Raw genomic sequence first — 25,096 nt, 5'->3', positions numbered from 1 at the left:
GAGTCAACACTGGCAAATTTCTAGTGTTTTCCAAATAGCTCCAGTTACTTTGTTTTTTTTTTTTTTTTTATGTAGAAAAAGTGTGTGCTTCCTGGTGAAGGGCACAGTAGGTTGTGTAGTAATGTAAGAAACATGAATCACTTTCCATTTGCCTCTCTGTAGCACTCCATTCTGTCAAGACACTGTGAAAAAGGCAAAAAAAGTTAAGTAAGTCTATTTAAGCTCCATTCCAAGCCTAACTTCTTTAAATCATATAGCTCATTTAAATCCTGTCCTTCATGTTTCCTGGCTTTCTTGCTTTGTTTATTGAAGTTGTACGTGAATTTCCAGTAACCCGGGTTTAGATGGATGTTTGATGCCTAAATTATCCAGAAAATCTGAGAAACGGTGCTTTGTGCAACAAAAGAGTTCCTTTGCTTGTCCACTTAAAAAAATCAATTTGTGAAGCTTTCTGGTGCTTTCTCCTTTTATTTCCCAACCAGAAAAAAAAGAAAAAAAAATCATTGTTTTTTTTTATTAGCGGTTTCAAGTCACATATTCAGTTCTTAGAAAATCAAGCCCTGACATTTGTAGAGAAATTAACATGGGAAAACAAACTATTCAGATGTTTTGACTTTGGCAGCATTCGTCCTACTACCTGGGCTTTTGGCAACTGAAACAATCCCCCCAAATTTATAAACATGCAAAATGGTTGTGAATCCACTATTTGTTTGGAAAAAGGAAAATGAATCAAACAAGTCAACTCTAAACATGCATCTCTTAGAGATAATAACTGACAAACAACTCTATTTTGGATTTCTGCTTGGTTTCCCTTGAGGATTTTTTGCTGGTAATGGATAATGAGGAAGAAGTATTTTTGCACACAAATGAGGAAGAGTTATTTGTCCACACATAAATGCCCTCGGTATAACATTTTTACTTTAGTTCATCACTGTGAACATCATGTGCAGGACACACTGATGGCCATTTAGAGCACTGAGTTTCTCAGCAATGAGAAACGAAGGTAATGCTGTGCTTTCACCCAGACAAACCTTTTGAATTAAAGCCCTCAGTATCTCATTTTTATCCTCATGTGAAAAGGGAAAAGTTCTGAAATCAACCAGTTTTGACACAGAGGAAAACCATATTCTGTCTCCCTTTTATCTCAGTCTTCTGAAATGGTACTGTTTGCTCTGTGGATGAGTCTGTCTGCTCAGTAGATAGGGCTTTTTTATATTTTGTCCACTCTATTTTTGATATATCTTCCTTTTTGTTACTAAAACTGAGGAGAAAGCAGATACATTTTAACCTAACCCCTTGGGAAAAAACCTACTCTTACAAGGTGCTTCTTGTGGGTGAAGCACTGTGGTTACCAAGGCTCTGCCACTTGCTATGATGTTCCAAGATCACAATGTGCTGACAGTCCTGCCATCCCACTTGGGGTTGTTCTGTATTTTATCTGAAGGACACTGCAACAAAGGTGCTAGTTGTCACTCAGGCATCTGGAGCAAGGCACCTAATGTTCTTGGGGAGGAAGCCTCAGTGCAGAGCAGGGGGGCATTCTCTCTAAGGCTGCACCCTGCAAACAGTCTGCACGTGAGCCAGTCTGTACCAGACCACATGCACAGGCTCAGGGTTGCTCCAGGCATGAACCACAAGGGCAGCGTGGACATGGGCATAAGAGTCTGAGCATGGACATGAGAGTCCAAGGGCACAGTCAGGTCCTGTAAGAGACATTGTGTATGGAGAGTTTCAACCACAAACCAAACAGCTTACAACACCATATAGTGCAGAAAAAAAGACATTTCCAAGTGTATTTATTGAGAAATAGTAAAGATGTACATAATTTTACAAGCTTTTAATTTTAATTTACATTTTCTTAAATTAGGTAGGCCCTAATAAACTATAATCTGCTAATACATGACAGAGACCCTTGGCTTCAAATCTTCATAATGCTGCTATTGCTGGGATTTTGGCTTCTGTCACTTCAGCTTCTCTTCAGAGATACTAAATACCATATTCATTTACAGCATATGCCTGCTGTCAATCCTTTAAAGCAGAGATGACTTTTGAACTGAAACCCTGGATCTGGATACAACCTCACAGCTAAAACCTCGTCTCCCTGTAATGGGTCAAGTCTTTACTCTCCATAAACTCTTCAGTTCTGATGGAATTCAGGATCTCATCCACCCCAAGATGAAGTGTGCTTGTATGCAGGACTTTGATTTGGCCTCATCTCCCTTGTCAATGTTTGCGCCAGAACACACTCCACACCTGCTTCAGATGCAAACGCTGCTGCTCACACTGGATTCTAATGAAAACAGATCTGGGAGCTAGCTGCCACCTAGATCTTTGTGCACAATCTCCACAGGCATCTAAAAATAAGGCTATCTTTAATTTTTTTCTGTTCTCTTTTACTGAACTGCACAGATTTATATCTACTTAAGATACCAGCTTGTGACTGCAATCACCCAATATTTGTATTCTGCAAGCTGAGTACTCAAATGCCTAACGAACGTTCCATGTTCTGTACTGAGAACTGCTAAAGTATCAGCAAAAGGCATTCTATTCTATACTTCATTTGCCAGAAATGCTTGCAAACATGACCTTGTGCTCAATCTTGGTTGTTGAGGAGAGGCTGAAGGGAAGGTAGTTTCTGATTAATATGCTTTTGAATTAAAATGCACCCAGTGTCAAACTGACCAACCTTCAGTTTAATCTTCTTAGGCCTATCTGGAACAGCCTGATGTCTCTGCCTTGGTTATTTTCTGCTCTGTATTGTTCATGCAGGAAAATATATCAGACTAATTTCTCCCTACAAGGAAAGTACTACACACTTTTATTTAAAGGTATATAGCAATTTTTGCTTAGCAAGAGAGTATTCATGCTCTGAAATTTTGTGTTGCGAAGGCTTTCGAGCTAAATCCTTGAATTGTCTTTGGATTCACGTTTTTGCAAATTACTTAGTTTTACAATTAACTTCTGCTATGGTAGCACACAGAACTTTATCATTCTCTGTAAAACTTCCCTCCTTTTGCCTACATCTCCTCTTTAGAAGTCCAGTATACAAATTGAGCTGCATCCACCACAGAAAGCTAAGCACAACTCCAATGAAGGCACTGCAAACCTTTTGTAAGAACCACTGGTTGTTGCTGGGCCACTTTTTGTTCTTACATCTGATTAGGAAAAGAACACTGAACAAGTAACTTGGAAATAATATTGCTTCATGCATTTAAAGAACACTATGACTTCTCAAAAAAAAAAAAAAAAAAGAAAAAGAAAAAGAAAAAGAAAAGCTAATTCACCATACCAATTTTTTTGCTTATCATGCTTTTACATTGAGATTTTTATGCAAAGCTGGAACTTGAGAAAGGCTTCAAAGTTTTTTCTTATTCCAGTAGAAACACTTTTTCCCATCTGAAAAACTACAAAATGCTGCTACTACAGCTTTTTATGAAAAAGGTACTTCCAGGACAAATCTGACTAGACAGGTACTGAAAATATAAAGAAGGTATGCATAATTTTTACTTTTCTTGGACACATATATCTATCACCCAAATAGCTAGTCTATAGTGTTTTCATATGTGGCAAGTCTCATGTGATGGCTTTAAACTGTGGAGTGATAACAAATTATTGTTAGTTTGTTGTGTGGTGACTTGCATATTCAACTCCAAAACAGAGAAGAAATCCCATTTTTATGAATTTATAGAGGAGTTTTGCCTTGTACTTTTAGTGGCTCCAGGCTTTCACCAACCAACTAACTTTCATGTAACCTCAACAGAATTTAAATCAGCGAAGTTACTACCTGGTAATTATGGCATATGTTGGCTTCATAGCAGAGAGAGGGAAGATTTTCACCTCAGTGCCAACTACTCAGTGCCTGTGCTTGTGCAGGCATCCTGGAGTTTGCATTTAATACCTTCTCTTGCATGCACCTCTTCATGCAGTTCAGTGCACAGACAACATCAGGTGTCTCCACATACAGTGTTAAAAATCGAAAAAATTAGTTTCCATTTTCTGCAACGAGAGACAAACCACTTGCTGTTGTTTCAGAGTGTTCAAGCTGCATATAGAGCACTAAGGACCCTGTGTACAATATGGATCTTGCTCATTTTCCAAAGATGAAAGGTAGCATGTTCAAACTCACAAGGTAATCATCACTGTATGGACTGTAACTTTTAACAGAAATTATGAAAGTTAAGGTGATATATTTCTCAATCTTTCTTGATAAAAATTATCTCCTTATCCTCTCCTCAGATGCCTGACATACTATTGAAATTTCTGGTTCAAAAAAATTTTAGGGTTGTCCCTGTGTAGTATTTTGCGCAATCAAAAATGGGTGAGGAAAATCATGCTGACCTAAAACAAAATACATGGAAATGTGGAACACAATTGAAAAACTACCAAAATGCTACTTTATTTACCAATGCTCCTGAAATGGCCAATGTCATTATGTCAGTAATTTCAGCAGCTTGTGTTGATCCTGAATATGCTAAATGGAGCATCAGTTGCATGTCTGACTGACTTGAGTATCTTTAGTAATTTTTCATTCCTAATGGAATTGTGTTTTATTCCCCATCTGGGCTTAACTCCACATTTTCACCTTCCAGTAATGTCACCTGAACGCTTTGTCTGCTGGGTGGAACTTTGTTCTTCTGTACACAGCAGATGCACTCACTGTATGGCTTTCAGTGGACTCGGTAATTAATGAATATGGCTCTTAGTTCTCTTGTTGGAGAATCAAGAAATGATGCCGAAGGTGTTAAACACTATTTTTAACCTTTCAATGTAGCGGTCCCCAATATCAACCTCCCAATGTACTCTTAACTTTTCTCAATCCATCAGTGGAATTATTCAGAATCCAAATAAAAACACAAACTTTGCTTTATTATTTTTTTCTTACTGCAACAAATACTTGAATGCTTTGGTGCAGCCCTGCCCTTTGATTTCTTTGAATTTCAAATTTGGTCATGTCAAAAATTACCACAAAGGTTTTTCTTTGCTTATCTACAGAGTTTTTAACCAAAATTACATTATAACACACAAACACAATCTTCTCTTTAAGGCACAACACATCATTATGACATTCTGTTTGCCAAACTTATAAAAGAGACAATATTATATAACCCTTTCCCTCCCCTGCCCCCCCAAAAGAAAGAAAATTGCATCCACTTCCAAAATCAGCTGCTAATAAAGTCACAGTAAATTATTTTCATCAATAATTTACACAAATTACAGGTCTAGACAGGATTGTCATTATACAGTCTGAGTGCATTCCAATTCAGATTTTCTGGGTTAGGTAGGCTAAAGTCTGGTTCAAACCTCAGTGCTGAGAATATATCCCATTTTGAGGAATGTTGTTGAACACCACCTTGTTGGCTGGAAAACGCATTTTGGTGCTTTGCCAGTTTGAGTCCTTTGTTCACTCCTGTCAGGGCTCACTTGGTGTGTACCAGCAACCTCCACAGTTTTAATTCCTTTAAAAACGTTGCATATATAAGACCATAGAGCTTCCTTACGTAGCACTAATGTTTTAACTTCATTCAGCAATCTGAATTCTTCAATTTGGAATTTTTAATTCCAAATATTTCTTCCCTTCTTAAGACAATTCATATGTGTAAAGCCAGAGGCATTGAATCACACATAAAAATTCAGTGTACTTGAAATATATATATATAAAAAAGGATCGCCAACTTTAGAACACAGTTACAAATACTCTAGTTCCAGTGCTTGATGGAGAGCCAAGAGGTCCGAATGACTGGATATCCTCCAGAAAGGCATGTTGTGCTGTGTTTGTTAGAGGAGGGAAAAGGTCAGGAAAGATGAACACTGTGAAACAGGGCAGTATATGACAGATGAGGCTAGTTAGATTACCACTATGTATTTTATTACACTGTTTCTGGATTGATTTTTGCTATTAAAGTACTGACAAAAATCAGACCAAAATAGATCTGAGCTTAATAGCTCAACTGAAGTTAAAATAATTAGATAGTCTTTCTTAATAGTTTCTTTCTGTCACTTATTAAGGGCTACTTGCTTAATGTTAGCATGCAAAGGAGCATTAATAGGAAATGCCTTTCTGCTCCACTTATTTGACTGCAAAATACTGAATGATCATTTAAAGGGCTATAAGACTTCCATTAAAAAAGGCTTCTCACTCAACACTTTGAAACAGCGTTGAATTACATTTTTTTCTCCATCTAGGGGAAAAAGAAATTTCTTTGGATAAGAAAATAACACTTCTGATTTAAGAAAAGATAATTTGTATTGGAGAAAGCATCAGTATCTGAGAGGTGCAAGTATATGCACTATTCTCCTTCAATAATCCATCAGCGTATTAAAAAAACCAATACTTCCATGTTGAGTTCAGATCTATTTGTAATGTGCCAAATTCATCCATCTCTCTGAATTCTGCACCTATCCATGCAATATAGTCAACATTAAGAAAAAAAGCATGCCAAACCAGAAAACACACAATCAAACCACCATTGTTTAGCACAAATTATAAAAGACCCATCACCAATACTGTACCTATATTAAGGAACCATTTGGAATGAGCATTTTGGTTATTTTAATTTTCTTTCCATTCCAGCTACAAAACTATGAGGGTACTTTTTTTTGCTACTCCTAGCTCAAGGATATTTACATCACTTGTCCTGTACAGACATTGTCAGGCAAAAATTACAGTTTCTGCACACTTCCAGGGGTTATACTAGGGGTTATGGCACAAATTACTAATTTTATCTATTTCTGAACACTGAAAATTTTTCTGCTGAAATTGGACTTGAATTATCATAATAAGAAAATTTTGTATTTCTAAGGAAACAGCTCTTTTTTGAGAACCACAGATTTGGTACACAATCTCTGTGTTGTGTTCTTTTTCCTTTAGCAGATATGTCTCTCTTGAAGCAAATTATATGTTTATCATATTTGCTGCAGTAAATTATTGATCTTCATCTATGTTAGCAAAAAATTTGCACAGCCCTACATGTTTTTCCACATTCTCTGTAATGCTTCTCTTGAAACATCCCTGATTTTAATATTTAAAGAAAAACACCACCCAACCATCGTGTTATAGCCCTTTCTATCTCTTCTGCTTATCTTTTGATTTGCCTGAAGCTAGTTAGACATTTTTGCTGCAATATTTTTTCATTTATTTTAAAAACAACTTTGTGGGGTTTTCTTTTCTTTCCAAAGCCAAGGGAAGCAAATGCTAGAATCCAAATGGTTCATTTCACTCTAAGTTTTGATCTCATCATGCTCTTGCTGCCTTGCGCCTGTGGACTGAAATTATTTGTCATTTTGTGCAACACTGACAGAAATGCAAACAGAAAGGCTTGCATTAGTAGCTATGTATCACACCAACATTTCAGAAGACAGGTTACCTTTTTTGCTGCCTGTTCTTCTTCTACACCATCCCCAATTACAACATATACTACTTTTCTGCCAAACCTTTGCATTATTCGTTCAAAGCAACTTTCTTTTCCTGGAAGATAAATGAGATAAGAGTTCAGAGTGAAGTTACCTGATTAGCTGCATGTTCCTCATCTCGGCCATCTCCAATCACAACATAAGTTATGTTAGTGCCAAATCTGGACACTATACGCTCAAAACAGCTCTCTTTGCCTGAAAAACAAGGCACTATTTATTCAAGCTATCAAGTGAGTTATAGTGAAGCCTTACAAAGGATTTTTGCAGTGGTAAGACATTGCTACTACTACTTTTGAAAAGTTCCCAGCCTTGGGATTTAGAGTCAAATTGGGTAAGAAGCAATGAATTCCCTAAATGACACTAAGCTCGTTCAGGTAAAACTAAATTTCTTAATTGTTACAGGAAAGCCACTAAAATAAAAGAATTAGCAACTCTGCAAAAATTAATAGGTTAGTGAATGAAACCATACATTTCCAAACCATAATACACAAAAGGCACACAGTTATGAACAGAATAGGCAAGTCCCCTTTTGGCATCCACCAATGCAGCTTCTGTTAGTAACAGTTTTCATCACCATCTCTGACGTATTATGCCTCGGGAGAAAGTCTGTGGACCTGTGGCTTTACTTACATAGAGCTGAATGTCAGAGCAGAGGTTATTATAACAAAAGTTCTGCTCAGGTTTGAATTCACAAGACACTTTTCTTCATGGTTTTCTGCACATTTTTTGTTTTCTCCACCATCCTGAGGAATTTCTGAAGTTTTTAATCAGTATCTTTATTCCTTCAGGCATCATTGAAAATAAGGTGACTTTGGAATTCTTTGACATAAAGATATCTGAATATATGAAATGTCTAAATCTTATAACTGAAACTGCTAAGTGTCAAGGTAGTGTTTTGGAATCCATCCATTTCTGGCAGAAAAAAATATTGGTAATGCAGTGGAGTAAGAATGGATGAAAGAATAATTTTCTTACCTATTTTGGTTGCACTGTAAATATTTTCAATAGGGAAAGCTCCTCCTAAACTGTATAGCAGAACTTTTGCAAGTGCTGGGATAAGCTGGGTCGTTGTTACCAACACGTTTACACAATTACTCCTAAAATGAGAGAAATGGTTTAAGTTTAAATAGTTTAGAAACAGTATACAAATGTTGATGAAATGAACTAGCTGTGAAGAGCATATCCAGGTTTCCTCAACATTTACTTTCACTCACACAGTAGTGCTGCTCAGCACCATCCCTTACAGAAAACTGCACATAAAACTTTGGGAAAAATCCTCTAAAAAATATCCAGGGCCTGATTTTGGTAGGAAGTATTCCACAGTGGTTATAGAAAACCAGTCCTTGAAGATGGGTCCACTAAAACACAGACATTTAAGACGACCAACTACCTCCAAAAAGAGGCATTTCAATGCTTTGAAAGCATAATTTTCAGGCTGGCAATTAATTGGCAGTAGCTATCAGCAATATAAATGAATTAAGTGAATGCAAAAACATTTTTTGTTCCTCTTTAAGGGAAATAAACAGCCAATACACATTTCTCCATAATAACATTACTTCCTTCATGTTTCAAGAGTAGGAATATTTCTAAGAGGGAAGATAATCATGTCAATAAGCTAGCATCAAATGGCAAGGATGGAAACTTGAATGGAGAAGTTGTACTAGCAGCTGTGCAACAGAAAACTCAGAGCCAGGCTACTTTAGGCGCTGGCAGGCTGGAACATGAGTGTGACTACAGCGTGAACATGATGTTGAGAGCAAACAGTTGTGATTTTTCCTTCTGGCATTTCCACAAATTCCAAGCAAGTTCTTAGGCTACTATTTCAGACTTAAGGTATCTCAATTTCCTGTCAATAATGTAAGTAATGTTTAGCTGACTCACAAGTATCTTCGGAAAATTTATAGTTGTGCAGTTCTTTGAAGACAAGAGAAAAGATTATTATTTAACAATTCTGAGTAACTGGTAACAGTTTTCCAGACTCTTCTACCCATGCTCAACTGGCCGCCGTTACCAAAAGTCTTCTTAAAGACTAACAATTTGGAGATGAATGCAGAGCTAAACACAGGTTACACAATCACAATTTTTTTAATTTTCTCCTGACGTGCTTAGGACACTGTTAAATAAATAACAATTAAGAGATAAACATATTGCAAAAGTTGTTACGTAGAAAAAAAGGTTTTCATGTCTTTCCAAGTTTATATTTACATTTGATGCTAAGTCTTCTCCCAGACACGTTCAGAAGGCAAGATGACTTAATGTTGTTCTCTTTTATGGTTTAAACCCAGGATTTTTTAGGATTTCTGGTAAGATACGTATTGCATGGCTGATTAGGCAGCAGCAGTGTTCATACTTTCATTGTTTCACAGACCAGTACATTTTATGCTTCATTACTTGGAACCCAGACTTTTAATTCAGTTAAAAGAGATTTTTGCTCTTCTGAAAACTTAAGGTATATGCTAGTAAATACTGATTTGCTTGGAAGGACAGAAGGAAAATGTTTTTGTGTTCTGGTATTTATACAGTGTTTAGGTAACACTGTGAATAAGCACAAACATTGAAGGACAGAGCAGAGATATGTGGAATTCAGAGAATGCTGTCCACAAGATAATAAATTAAAGACTGGCTCAGAATTCTACAACACACTTCAATGTACACGCATTTTAGAAGACACTTCGTACTATCTTTAGTAAATGATGGAATAACCTAAAATGAAAAAATTTTCCACTTTTCTCATGTCCTGTTCAAAAGTCAGAGTAGAGCTGTTCTGTTCTTTAAAGGCACTCATTTACTGTAAGCTAAAATGTAAAAAATAGCCATTACATATCCAAAACTAAAACCTTTTTTTAGAGTAGACTCAGATACATACCTTGTGCTGATAATTGATAATGATTTAAGTGCATTTGTTAGCCAGGAGTCTGTCAAAGCTTCAATCTCTGCTCTTAATTGCAACCACGCATCTCTTTTAGCGGGACCCAGGAGTCCTTTTATGTAAAAGAGAAAGAAAAACAGAATTAAATTCTGTATTATCTGGAATGTACTGGGGTTTATAGTAATTGTTTCTATTTTAAATTCCACTAGAACTTGAACAACTATCAAAGAGAAAATCAGTAAATCTTTGGTTTTATTTGTACTTCACTGCATCAAGCAATGTCAGTGAATATTTTAGATCCTAACAATTAGTTGGATTTTTTCATCTATTCAGGCTGCTTTACTGCATTTCAAAGTATACCTTTCAGAAATACATATTTTTTAAACCAACTCCTCACATATATCTTACTCTCAGATTATCAGAGGCAGTGACAAGAAGATCCATGTCACTGGAGTCATAGGCAGAGACAGTCACAAAAGAAGATACTTCAGAATAAACTGGCCTTCGCAATATCTACATATGTTTAAAACTGCCCTGCTTATGACTGTATATAGGTGAACCTCAGGTTACACATATGAAAATACATTTGTTTGCTTATGGCTTACTCTTCATGTCCTATTGTAGTTATTAATGATAGCTCCTGTTATAGCATTTACAGTCCTGGAAGAGCTGCACATCTTATGTTCTTGTATCTCAGTTAGTCCTTAAAAGCATCTCAAAATCTCTTTTCGTGTGTAAATTGTAAGATATTTAAAAATACCAGCCTATTGAACGTTGAGACATGAATTCTTTGGAACCAAGATATTTTAAAATTATATTTTGTCCTGAAAGAACAAGGAAGAAGGCTTCATGACCTTTAATATCGCTCTTCTAACACCATTATGTTCCCAAGAAATGGTTATGACTGTCTTCAAAAATCTGAAATGAAGCAATCTAAAAATATATAGATTAGTCTAGCCTTCTGTTGCCTTCTAGCAGCTATTCTGAAATAAACAGATAAGTATGTGATAAGTAGGTTATTAAAAAGGCTAAGAAGTAGAGGATGAACGAATAAACTTGCCCACTAAGGATGAATTATATTTCAGAAGCAGGATTTCTGGTAATACAAAGCACCACATATCTGCATTCTGCCTTTGCAATGATTGTTCCTCTTAGTGCAATTCCTTATGTTGTGCTCTTGGATTTGAGCTCCCAATGTAAAAGGTTTTATGAAATGCAGCAGCTTTAGAATCTTAGATGCATTAAGAGATATAAGAAAACCCAGTAAACCTTTGGTTAATACTGGTTTAAGAATTAATAATATACAAAAACTATTCATGACACCAATAAAGGGCAAGGGAGGGAAAGTGAAAGTCAGACTTCTACTACCACCTTTTGGTCCTATTGCTTCATTCTGTGGCACGTAAAAACTCTGAACTACTAAGAGTGAAAATACATGACTGTGGCAATTATTGAAGACTTCTAAGTATTCCTTCTTCTCACAGTCTCTTTTTGAGTGTGTCAGTTGACATATTCACCTCCTCAGCAGAGGGCTGGCTGTTTCTGCAAATCACAGGACTCTCCAGAACAGATTCGTTTGGTTCTGCTGCTCAATTACCTACACACTTGCTGGTGAGGACATGAGCAGGTCCATGAATGAAACAGTAACAGGAAAGCTCTTGACCCAAATGAGATTTGGACTTATTGAGAAGACAACTGTGTAAGCTACAGAGTGAACAAAAAGGCTTTTGGCATGACAGTGCCAACATTTTCTTGCATCCACTGGTGAAAACAGACTAGCAGGTACCCAGCAGAGTTTAGAAGACTGTGTAATGTTACCAATTAGATCATGAAAATGCAGGATGGAAATGTCCATCCACAACCACTTTGACCTGTGGAAACTATACAACATCTTTCCTAGACGCAGTGTATTTAAGATAGGGTAAGTGGTTCAACCAATCAGCACAGTAAGAATACCTGGGTTTAAAGCATGAAGATGGGCTTTGTTGGAACTAAATGAAAGCCTACTTGGTTTTTCCAACTCCTTCTCCTGCACAACAGCACAACACTGGCCCTGCTGCTCCAGTCAGTAGCTTTCAACCGCCCATGGTCCAGTCACATCACTTCCCATTCCCTCAGTGGCTTCCCAGGCACATTCACTTGGTGGGAATTCATCACCATGCAGTTTAGACTGATCAGCACTCTAAGTTTGACAATTAAACTCACCTCCTATGTTGTTCTTGTAAGTATTATACAACTCTTTTACTCTTCTGTAACGGAAAGCCAGCTTCCTCATCCAGTCAACCCCTCCTCTTACACCTGTTGGCAGACAAAGGTTTGCACTACTTGCAGCTGCATGGAAGCCATCAGTTGCAAAACTGTAGGTACTGCAAACACCCAAAATACAGTAAAAATAAATACAATGTATTCCTGTAAATGCTCAAATTATTCAATCTTTGAAAATAAAATAAAAAATAAATAAACAAATGCTGTATCTTACCTTAGGTCTTGTCCATTATCATCAGAAGAAACATCATCTATATGAACTTGATCACACTCCTATTGAAAAAAAACAAACCCAAATGATAAATTATCTTAGAAAAGAGTGTAATCACCATTCCTGGAAATGTTCAAAATGCTTATGGCTGTGGCACTTGAGGATATGGTTTAGTGGTGAACACGGTGGGCTGCGTTAATGGTGGGATGGTTGGACTACATAATATTAGAATACTTTTTCAACCTTAATGATTTTATGCTCACCACAGGCTTAGTACAGATGTTGAAGAAAGGACCGGTGCAGGGCACTAATTACACCAGAAGATGGCAGAGTGTGTACACCCACAGCTTCCTATCACTATCATTGTTTTTAAAATTATAAAACTTTCAACTCCTACACAGTGTAAATTACTAGTTAAAACGGGCCTTTAGAAAAGCAATATGCAACTTTGTGTAATTTTAGGTTATTTTAATTGTAAAACCCCAACAATCACAAGTCTTATTTGTAGTCTCCCTAGCATACCAATACTTAATAACACCTAAATAATCTTTTCCCACTCCCAAAAAGCTAATGATGATAAACCTTAACAGGCATATGACTTATGTTAAGTAGTTTCGACACATATCAGGTTCTTTTATTAATTTATTCAAGTGCCTTTGGCTGGGAAACCACAGATAATCATCAGTCCTGGAGAACTTCATTATTTCCTGGTTTTGGAAGGGATGGAAGCAACTTGAGGGAACTGAGGTACACTAGAAAATTGAACTCCCCTCCAAGATGGTTTTATAATTGGACATCTATCAAATATTCTTATCTGAACAGCGGTTACAGTAGAAAGATAAGAAACTGTCGGGGAAGCATAAATAAATAAATAAGTTAAGCCACCACAATCATATTACTGTTTTCAGCAGTTGTTTGAACTAACATCTTAATCCAAAGACACACCTGAAATTCAGTGTCCAGAGATTTTACTTTGCTGTATGTAAGTAATTTTTTAATATTTAAACCAGTTATTATTAATATAGTCCTAAGATGTTTTTACAGAAAAGTTCAAGGATGTATTTAAAAATTACTCCCCAAATAATACTTTCCAATATTTGCTCTCCTTACTTAGACAAAATGAGGTTGAGCTTTCAAAATGCACAGCTCTGTGCCTCAAAGAAAGAATTGTCTGAGTCATCTGTGTCAAATAAAGTTGCTGACAAGCAGCACTTAATTCAGGCTCTCTGTGACATGCAGGAGTACATAGTTCTAAGTTTCCAAATCTCTGTCTCATAGGAGTGCTAAGTTGTACAGATAAAGGATAAATCTGAGCAGAGGAGTTATTTCCAAATGTGTATGCCACAAATTCCTAGAGTGTGAGTTTGGGGAATTAACATTTCATCTGTTTTGTCTGCTTGCAACGAACGAAAACTTAACAGACATTTACCCACGTGAAGTAACTTGTTAAAAAAATATTAGTAATTTTTAAATAAAATAAATATATATGATTTTATTTTCAAATATGTAATTTCATTTCATCATACAAGCAATCATAATTTAAAATACTGTGTTAAAGCTAAAAAAAAAAGAGTTGCCAAACTCTGCTCATCTAGCTGAATCCATTAAGACAGGCATGACAGAGATGTGTTCAAGGAACAAAAGTGAAGCATTCTTCTCCCCACTGAAAAAATTAAATTTTTTTAGTTCTGCTTGAGGAGATTATCTTGAGCTGTAGAATATTTTTAAGAAGATGCTTTGGGATGTAAATAGTAGATGAAAAGAGAAAGTAAAGGGGAAGTGGCAGCTGAAATAAAAGATTCATTTCTTTATCCTTATTTATTCTTTACACTCCAGAAAATAAAAAAAAAAAAAGAAAAGCAACTGTGCTTCACCTAGTGTAGCACAGGAACTCAAAAATCAAGACAAAAAGGCCCACTCTTTATTTTGCAATATCTGGCTTTCTAATCACCCTCACATGTTTCCCTGGAACTGGTGAAAGTGTAAGTTTAAAAGTTTAAAAATAATTTCTATGGATTTGAGGGTGTACTAATTAAACGGAAGGTACACCAAAGCCTTGATGGATAAGTCTGTTTGGATTTTGTCAATCCTTTCAGCCAGACTGTTCCAGCCTTGAAAATTTCAGATAACTGTTCTGCTGATAATTTCATTATTAAATTACATATAAGTGGGTGCCAACGGCTCAGCTGTTTACTTTTTTTTTTTCCCCCTCACAGTTTGTTCCAGGAATGGGAGTTTTCTGATTACTTTTCCCTTGTCCCTTCAAGAAGGTTGTTAAATATACAGGAGACTAACCCCAACAGCACTCTCCAGCTTATTCCTTCTCCCCCTTCATCTTCTCCTCTCAGCATACTGGCAATACACATTTGCTGACCAGCAAATAACTCACGTGCCCACAACTCCTTGCTTTTGTTTACTTTGTTTTCTTGTTTACTTACTGCTTCAACTGTTTAACTTTAACAAGTTCACTTATATGCTGTCAAAAAAACTTGCCATTAAAAAAAAAAGAAAAAGCAGATGGTTTGAGCAGATTTGAGATAGTTCTCTACTTTTTCTCAAAAGAAACAGGAAACTGGTGGCACAACACAACATCTGAGTTTGCTTTTAAACAACACCAAACAGTTATGGGGAGGAAGGAAAGAAAGCAAGCTCTCTGACACTGTAAATATTAAGGTAAAATACTTTTCACATCTGCTGCAGTACTGGTTAAGATCAAGACACAGTGGCTCATTGTCAGTGCAAGGTCAAAACTTAAAAACATAAAACTATATTTCCTATTACACTGACTACTAGAAAGGAATCTAGGTACAATATCTAGATTTTGCTTGAAGCAATACTAATTTAAATTATCTGAGTGCAGTCAATTCTTTCCAGTGATTTTTAGAGTCTGAAAATTTGAGAATACAGAATCAACAAATCATCAATAAAAATTATCCTCCTGAAATGGACAGTAATTTCATTATCCAGTAAAAACACTGACTTACCACACTGAATGCAAAACTGTTATTAATGAGAGGTTATTTAGCACTATGCTTTCTTAGGCTATACAGAAAACTCCTTTTAATGTATGTGCTTCAGTCTCTGTTAAAACTAATTTGACCTGCCTCCCAGAGACTTATCTAAATCCTATTTTTTATTTCTCATTTCTATTTCTAATGAAGAAAAAAAAAAGACAAAATGTCCTTTAAAATATGGTAGGATTATCATAAAAATGGAAATATAATTCAGTTTGTTGGAAACAAATATTCTTTTTTTTCATTGTCCTGATAGTGAAGGGGAATAACAGAACTGGAAGACTCATATCTGAGCCCCTACTTGCAATTTGTAGAAATTGGGAATTTTTGTATGCACAAAATGCCTTACCGACATTTCTAAAAGCTGTCTTAAAATTAGTACTGAAATAGGGAGAAAAACTTAATTTTACTCTTTACCTGGTTGACAAAAGAATTCCTTAGCTGGATATTATTACAAAACTGAGTCCCATCTCTAAGTGTTGTTTAGGCACGTGAACCTTTTAGAGCACCAGACTCCTGTTTTCATGGCAAAACACCAACTGCCCTCCCAAGCGACACTTCTCAGGCCAACTAAAATTTATACACTGAGAATGCAATAGCTGGAGAACAGCCTAGCCTGAAATAAAAGTGCAGCTTGGCTGATTAGAACATGGGTTACTGGGTCAGCAGGGAATGTCTCAGCAGATTGGAATTTCTGCATCAGCAGTCATTGTAGTGACAAGATTTGCATAAAGGAAGGAAAACTTTATTTTTGTGGTAACTTCAATAACTTGATTATTATTACTAGACCCTGGTATGTAACCAAGAAAGACAGGGGAAAAAAAAGAGAGCTTAGAGGACGTTGTGACTTAGGTCAATATTACAGGAATAGAGGTTCAGTAGTACATTAGAGTTATCATGTCCAGTGCCTCGAGGTTTACTGTGGGATGAAGATCAAAGCAAGACAGAAGGTAGGGGACATGAGGGTTCACCATTAAAAGAGTGAGATGATGAAAGGATAAGTAATCAGCCTAGTGAATAAAGGCCTATCTCACTTTGTCCAGTAAGAACTGAAGGTCTCGTGTCTTGATGGCCACGCTTGATCAGCAGCTCAGCACTCAGCTCCGCTCTCCTTGTGAGGATGGAGAGAGGAAGATAAAGACAGATGGAGAGAGGAGGAGAGACGAGAGAGAGACCCCAAGTCAGAACTGGGGAATTCTCAGAATTCCTTATACATTCATCAAGCAGATGCCCTATAATATTCAGTAATGGCCATGTGCTCTGCAAACATATTTAAGAAGACAGATTTATTCATCAGCTTATTAAAGGATGACTCTACATATGTCACCACATTATCTTATTTGTTAAGAAGATAGAAAATTGCTGGTCTTCTCACTTCTGCATACATGCTAGAATGTATGAGATGCATACAACTCATCTCAGTACATGAACTTTGGAATTTTATAAGAGAGGTATATTTTGGTAATTTTATAAGAGAGTTGGTTTTGAAACAAAGATTAATTCTGGACTATAAAATGCTTTATTTCTTATAGCAAGTCTGATTATTAATTGCATATAGAAACAGGTTTTAATCAAATAAAACTGATGGAGTTACGAGGCTCTCCAGTATAGTCCCCAAGTAGTATTTTTTGATTTATCTAAAACTGGAAACTATTTGGATACTGTTCAAGCTCTGGAATGAGCTGGTGTATGAGTCTTTGGACAGGATATTAAAACCTCCCAACGAAGACTATCCAAAATGTGAAGATCCATCTATGAGAGCTGAACCTGTGATTTGCAAAGAAAATAAAAAATGAGAGAAAGGTAGGAAGCTTCAATGGCCACAAGCAAGAATAAAGAGGGATGGAAGGAGGGCAAAGCCCCATTTTTGCTGAACTCCTCCACTCGAACTCAGCACAAGATTGAAGAACTCTGGGCATATTCTACCAAATTGCTTAAAATTCATTCATGCTGCACGAAATCTGAATGCACAGGGGTAAAGGTCTGCTAAAGAGAAATTGAAGAAATGCCTTGGAAAATTTATTTGGCATCTCTCCCTGGTACAGGGCACCAGCAGGAGAACATTCACCAAATGCACTTGCATTGTCAAGTGATGACTCACTAGGACTGCAATAAAACACTGGGAAAGGCATGTCGAGGGCTTTATTTCTCAGTTTCTGCTGCTGGAAGGAGGAAATGTAGCTCAGGTGTGGGGTGAAGTAGAGTCTTGTTTCTTGACTTAAAAGGATCTAAGAATAAATAAGGTCTGCAAAGGGGAGCAAAGACAATGACACACTGGTACCTTCTGCTTTCCTTACTGCCTACAGTTGTTGAAGGAACAAAAAACACACTAGAAAAATCAACATCCCAGGGGATGGAAAAATCTCACTTGTCCTTATTTTTTCTATTCTCTCACCAGAGACTTTCCTCTGTGATTGTAAACAAAACCTCCAAGTCTTCCAGCTGCCACTAGTGGCAAATATCTGTCCACGGAGGGAAATCTGGGATCCACACTGAATAGGAAAACAACTGTTTTAGACTGGGGAAAGTCTGAAAAGCCCATGGTTTAATTTGAAAACTGTTTTTCACCCTGTCTCTTGATGCACATGGTTATAAGACTTTCATTTTCCACGCTAACAGACTCTCAGAGTGAAGTAAAAAACCTGTGAAGCCCAGCTGATAAGTGTGCTTCCCAGATCACTGTCCCCACAGTAGTCCATCCATCCTGCTTCTGACAGGTAATCTGTCCACAGCAGGTACTCCCTAGGGAGAGGTCATTTCTGACCATGACAATGCATGTGGTTGCCTGGTTACCTTGGGAAGAAACATCACTGATGAACACATTATAGTCCCAGCTCTCTGATGCTGCAGTCTGTAAGGTAAATTAAGAATATTCTCCATTTGAAAAAGAAATGTAGGCCTATGGCTAAAGGGCTAGTCAGGTATGTCAAGAGAAGAACACAGTCTCTTGTGATCATATGATGGCACCCACTGAAAGTGAATGTAAAGAATTTCAAGAGAAGAATGTGAGGCACATATGTTCCCCTCCTGGAGATGACAGTGGACAGCTCTACGTCCATGGAAACTGAAAAGATGGCTATAGGACATAGAAAGGAATGGGTAGTTTGCAGATTCTCTCTCTCATTGAGTTTCATGGAAGGACTCTGGTGCCACAGGAAGTCAGTGCCACCTGGCCAACCTCTCTCTGATTAGAGTAGGACAGATCTAAAGACTACAGAGGCAGAAAATGTCACACACAATAAACACTAATGCACAGCAGATCTACCATGTTAACAAAACAGGAGCAACTGTGTTTATATTTCTTTGATTCTTACCTCTAAATCATTAAAAAATAAATGTGTGTCAGCAAGATTAAAAATCATTTCTTCCATTCTCAGTCCAAGCGTCACTGCCATTGGTGGATCCTTAAAAAACAGAAAGCAAGGTTAACTACTTACATACTTGTAAGTTATGTCACAACTACTTTAAAAATTGCTGTATTCAAAGATTTGTTTTGAAAAATTAACATAGTAAGAAATTTCTCTGAAATCCTTTCAGTTTTAAGCTACTTTAATACGATGCTGTAAGAAGAGACTGCTAAACCTGTGGGAGAAAATCTGGGCAGCTGTGAATGTTGAAAAATCAAATTTTTGAAAGTTGAGGAATTTGCAACCTGGCTGAACTGACAGGGGAAAACCTGGTGGCCATAAACATACACATAAACAAGCATAAAGAAGGCAAGAAACAGGGAAGGAACTTTTCACAAAAGATGTATGTAGGAAAACCAATATTGATTATTATTATACAAGTACACTACATTTTTAATCACTGAGCCTTTTATAAAGATATGTAAGTATCTTGCCTGTCAGTTTGTGGGCAGAAAAAAGCTGAGTCATGGAGCAGTAACCAATTTTTTTGACCCAGTGAACTGAATCAACAGCGGAGGGAGGAACAAATTACTTCGTGTGACACCCAGTCCACTGCACACTTCCTCTGATCTCTTGGCTTTTCTTTCCAAATTTGGGGCACACAGAAGTCCTCACCAAGGTCATGCCAAGATGGATTAGGAAATGTAGTCATCTCTAGCAGATGATTACTTTGTAGGTAATTATAATACTGTGATAGGAAGGTGTGGCTTAAGTGGCCTTTTCCATTTCGAATGTCTCTGCTTTATAAAAATACAAAAGGTACTCTGAACCTAGGTCCATTTCCCCAAATTCAGTTTCACTTTGGAAAATCATCACTGCCTTGGCTATGCTTAGGTCTACATTGCTTTTTTCCCCCACTTTCTTCTTTTCCAATATTTAGCTTCAGACTTCACAGTTGATCCTTCTCTGTCTCTGTATTTCCCTTTTTTCCATGAAGGCACTCATTGATGAATTTCTGGTCTCTCCTTTATGATTTCATTGCAGCTATTCATTCAGCAAAGTGCCTGCAGTCCATGGCATGATTCTTTAGCTGGCCCACAGGAATGGGAAATGTTGTAAGTTTGTAAGTTTGTTTGCTACAGATCACCCCTTCATTTCTGTAGAAATACTGGATTCTTGTCCCTGGATGAGATTCATTCAAAATGTCCTGTTTGTTCGTAGGTTGACTTTCACACTATCAAATTGCTCGGCCTCAGCAAGACATCACAAATCTATTGATCTGCAATAACACTGAGAGCATTAAGTGCATAGCAAATGTAAGGTAATTAATTTAACTTTTCTAGGTTTGCTAGGAAATAGTAAAGCAAATTTGCATTACCTTACATTTGTTTTAGAATAATAGTTCCTGGTGCTTTGCTGACACCTGGTAATTAGTTTGATTACTGCCTTAATTATCTGCCTGAGCTTGTGGGGTTAAGGTAACTTTTTAGGGCTTAATATACTGCAAGGGACTTTTAAAACACGTGATCCTCTTCTCATGAGAATATTAAAAAAACCCTGTATTCCATAGTTTAAACTCCGAGTGACACTATCAAATTTTCAGAACCCCCTTCTTAAATACCTTGAGATTTAAAGTTTAAAAGTTTACCAGCATGTAGCAACAAAATCACACAAAACCTCAAATGATCATTTGTTCGTGTTTGGATCAAAGGCTTCCCAAAAAAGATCAGACACCCACTACTCCAGGGCTTCACAGTGACAGAATAAAAGATGGCTTCTGCACTCAATCACTTAATAACTAATGGTAAAATCTGAAACACAGACATATTTTGATTCTTGCTCATGAAAAAGTCATACTTGAAGGGGAGAATGTTTTTCAAGAAATTGTAATAATCCAAAGTTAGACCTAATTCTTTCAGTGAAAGGAAATATTTTTATGTTGACCCTTGAACTGGTCTAGACTACCTTTCAGAAGTAAAAACCAAATGCAGTGCCCAGTAACAGAACTTCATCCCCTCTGTGTTCTGCAGTCATATTTACTGAATTTGAAAGTCACATGTCTAAAGGCAGCAGCAAGTGCAAAGATCAGTTTTCCAAGAGGATGATCAAGGAACACACATTAACAGATTTGTAAAACTCACATTAGGTACTTTGAATACAAATAATCAAAATACCCTGGACTCATGAGATTCCTCCTCAAGCCATGATGCTTTTATCAAAATGTCATCACATATAAGCATGTGACTCTCTTCTTTCTTTTGCATTTTTATTTTTCTGTGCATATTTAATTATAGATTTTTCGTCCTAGATAAAATACAGTATAGAGTATTTGCAATATGCTTCTTTGCCTCAATCCTACAAACACTAAGGCACGTGCATTTTATGAACAGGTGGTAACTCTTTATTATTTATGTATGTTACTCACTGGAGTGCTTCCAAAGCTGGAATCTCACTTTTGATTCTCATCCTCTTTTTACCCCTTTCTGAGTAGAAGCAGATTCGAATGTAGAAATTTGCTATGATGTATTTCATTATAATGCAATTTGTTTTTACAGAAACTACCATCTATATATGACAATTTCCTGCCTTGCCTAGTATAGTTGCAAGATAAAAATGTGACAAAGCTTTTATGATTTTCTTATTAATAGTAGTTTTGTAACCAACTATGCCTGACTTTATTACTATTGATATTATATTTCCTGCATTCCTATTTCAACACAGGCATGAGAAGGATATTGTTAGGTACTACATGAAAAATAAAATGAAGCAAAGAGAATTCATTTTAGCTTAGCACAAAATCAATATGGGATCTCCCCATAACAATGCTAAAGGAGAGTCACTGGAATTGAATTCTCAAAGCATGAACAATTCTTCCCTTAATAAATTGACCAACACTTCCACTGCAACTGTTTAACAGGAATTACACATCATGTTCCAGCTCGTCATGTTATTTTCTTCACATATAAAAGAGACCAAAACAAAGAAGATTTGTCAGGGTCTTGTGGTTTTACAGTGTTTGCACAATGTGGAAGAAGATCACAATCATCAATTTACAGTCTTTCCACTTGAAACAGAAGTTACAGATTGAATCAAGTGGCACAAAGGACTGAGTGTTGAAAAGAAAGCAAGAAACTTGCAGCTGATACAGATTTTAGCACAGCAAATTGGAAAACTCGATAAAAGGCAGACTGAACTTTTGCCAATATGGTATTTTCAGCTACTCTGCACAAGCACACACAAAAGAGGAAACAATGATTTAAAAAAAACCCCAAACAAATCTGGAAGTTTTCCCCAGATAATTTGTAGAATAAAGAACAACTCTTTGGCCCTCAGAGGCATGATGTTAGCCAGATATCATTAGCGTGCAGCAAAATCAAGACCAGCTACAGGAGTTCTGTATACCAAAATACAAATTACTTTAGTTACGTTCAGATGAAGGCACTAAACTGGAGCCAGACTGTCTGTCTGTGGATTTCTGTACTAGACTGGTCCATCCACTGGAATGCCTCCTGGGAAACTAGATAAAAATATCCTGGGAGAACCAATATTTAAATGGGTAAGTGTTTAGACCAAGAGGAAAGTGACTGGAATAAAGCCCCAAAAGCTCAGTGTCCATTAGTGGAAGAAATCTATTCAATACTGTCTTGGAAGTCAGGTTTCAGCAAAAGATTTTCAAAATCATTTAATTTCTTGGAAAAAAAAATACAAACACCAAACTGACTTTTAGAACATCTCAGAAAACAAATGCATTACTGTCAGGTAGATTTCTTGTGACAGCAATTTGCATGCATAAAGCCTTAAAAATAAGCATGAAAACAAGCAAAATATATGAATAGTATTGTAGGAGGTGGTTTTCAATGGGTGGCTGTCCTGAACAGACTCAGAACAAAACTGACCTCTGGGAAAAGTGGAAATGCTTAATTTAAATATCAGTATTTTTAGCTTAGGGACACTTCCCTCTATTATGTAGGAATCTCAGATTTAACTTCAGCTCTAACTCTCCCACAGGCGACACTTGTCCCAGGAGAGATTCATATGGGTGATAACGGAGGAAGAGAATACATCTCCTCTTAATAACCATACGTGGCGGCTGATGAAGGAAAACTCACGTACTCCATAGGGAGTTTCTGTTCCATGCTCTCTAGAAGGCGGTAGGAAAATCAACTCAGAGGTCTCAGACAAGGAGGGAGTGAATGGAGAGGACAACTGGAGGCGATGAGAGATACACTATTAATATAGGTGGACAAGAGAATATTTATGAGTGAATTTGGGAACGTCATCATGGGTGTTAATGGCGACAAAGTTTTTCTGTTTAATGACTGGACAAACAGAGTGAGCAGTAAAAAGCTTCTGAGCCCTTTCAGAGAAGAATACAAGGCCTCCCTGACAGCTTTCTGTAATTTGCGATGTTATCAAAAATGGCAAAATATGACCATCAAGTGTGGATTTGTTTTGATTTTTGCACTTGGGAATCACATTCTCTCCCTTCTAAGCTCAAAAAAGGAATTTTTTTCATTTTTTTAACTAGTTGCACCTTGAGTCACAGCATTTATTTTGGCATCTTTACCCTCTGGGTCAACCTGGGAGTAATGAATGAAACATAAATGCTGGGATGTGGACAAAACTCCATCTTAATCAGCCTTCAACCAGCAAGAATAACTGGAATGCAATAGAACAAAGAATACCCACTGTTCACAGGGAATAAGAATGTACCTCATAAACTTTAAAGAGATGATATCTCCTAACACATGTCCTGTCACATAAACCAATGCTCACTTAGGAGCTCAGCATTGTAGAAAAAGATATCTGCCAACTGGTGTTCAGCTGCAAAAACCATCATTGTCTACACAAGTCACAGCTCCAATGCCAGTGTTTGCAATTTGCTACTGCAGTAAGTAATTTAAAATAGAAACATACTAGTTTTATGAAGAACAAAGCAGATGAGCAAATGAGCTGAACAGCAAGAGGTACTCTTACTGCTGTGAGGCAGCATGGTTTCCCTGAAACCTAACACAGCTGTAGTGTAGTTTTTATTCCCTTTTTCTGTTAGCTTTGACCAGCCCAATAAAATAACCGCTACACCAAAAGTCACAGAGAAATACCCACAGGTAGAAAACATCAAGGCACGGAATATCCTCTGGTATTTACAATTAAAAGACACACACTGGTCAACCTCTGGCCAAGTCTCTCCCAGTTCAGTTGGGTTTAAAGCTATACCCTTCTGGTGCCCAGAGAAGCAGCAGCAGTTTGCCCTGTGTTTTAAATGAGATGCTTAAAGCTGCATCCAACAACTTAAATCTTTGAGCAAATAATTAATTTTGCTTTTAACATGGTTATTATAACAGCTCTAGGAAATTCTGAAGTCAAATAACTATCACACCATGTAAAGTGCTGAACAACTATATACCAAGGAGAGTGTCCATTCTCAGCTTCGTAAACCCTCAGGCATAAGTCAGAAATCTGTTGTTCTCTTGACAAATATACAATCTGAAACTTGCCTACTAGATCCAGGTCTTCCCAAATACTCTCTGCCAAAGAAAGCCCCCATTGCCCATGGGGATGTTGGTTTGCCTTTCCTTTTCTACTCCAAGCACTTGTTAAACTACAGAAATATTTTAAAGATAAAGTGTTTATCTCCAGGTACAGCTGCAGCTCTCAAGTGCTCCTGCACTCATACACAGATCCCTTTGCCAGGCCATAATGTGCTGCACCTCCCCTCACTGCGTACCTGCGCAGGCTGAATTGAAGCAGAACAGAGAGATTAAAAGACTAATTTCTGAATTTTTCTTTTCACCTGGTTACTGAAAGTTTGCATGTCAAGGAATAGATGGAAAGAACTGTAGGTGAATATCCTTTCCTGTCTGTATATTCACACTAGCTTTAAACTCACTCCTTGCATCTCACTCACTCCTTGCAAGTACGAAGTGAGCACACTTGGTATAAATGGTATAATGAGATCCCTTCCCTTAAAGCAATGTTC

The 25,096-nt window shown here is 37.0% G+C and overlaps 1 protein-coding gene across 1 annotated transcript in view; it reads right to left on the bottom strand.

The window, feature by feature from the left end:
* Positions 1-1,762: 1,762 nt before the first annotated feature.
* Positions 1,763-25,096, bottom strand: part of EYA4 (EYA transcriptional coactivator and phosphatase 4) — a 158,218-nt gene continuing 134,884 nt past the window's right edge. Inside the window, exons 14-20 of the mRNA XM_027898957.1 lie at positions 19,084-19,173; positions 12,759-12,817; positions 12,485-12,645; positions 10,277-10,391; positions 8,386-8,507; positions 7,505-7,605; positions 1,763-5,766 (exon numbers count right to left, since the gene is read on the bottom strand). Coding sequence (XP_027754758.1) covers positions 5,686-5,766; positions 7,505-7,605; positions 8,386-8,507; positions 10,277-10,391; positions 12,485-12,645; positions 12,759-12,817; positions 19,084-19,173 — 729 coding nt within the window. The 3' untranslated portion in view covers positions 1,763-5,685. The remainder of the gene's footprint in view (positions 5,767-7,504; positions 7,606-8,385; positions 8,508-10,276; positions 10,392-12,484; positions 12,646-12,758; positions 12,818-19,083; positions 19,174-25,096) is intronic.

This window comes from Empidonax traillii, unplaced genomic scaffold, assembly GCF_003031625.1.
Source record: "Empidonax traillii isolate 1590-97213 ecotype Southwest subspecies unplaced genomic scaffold, ASM303162v1 scaffold631:size1259156, whole genome shotgun sequence".
NCBI classification, from domain to species: domain Eukaryota; kingdom Metazoa; phylum Chordata; class Aves; order Passeriformes; family Tyrannidae; genus Empidonax; species Empidonax traillii.
This window is presented reverse-complemented; position numbering and strand designations above follow the sequence as displayed.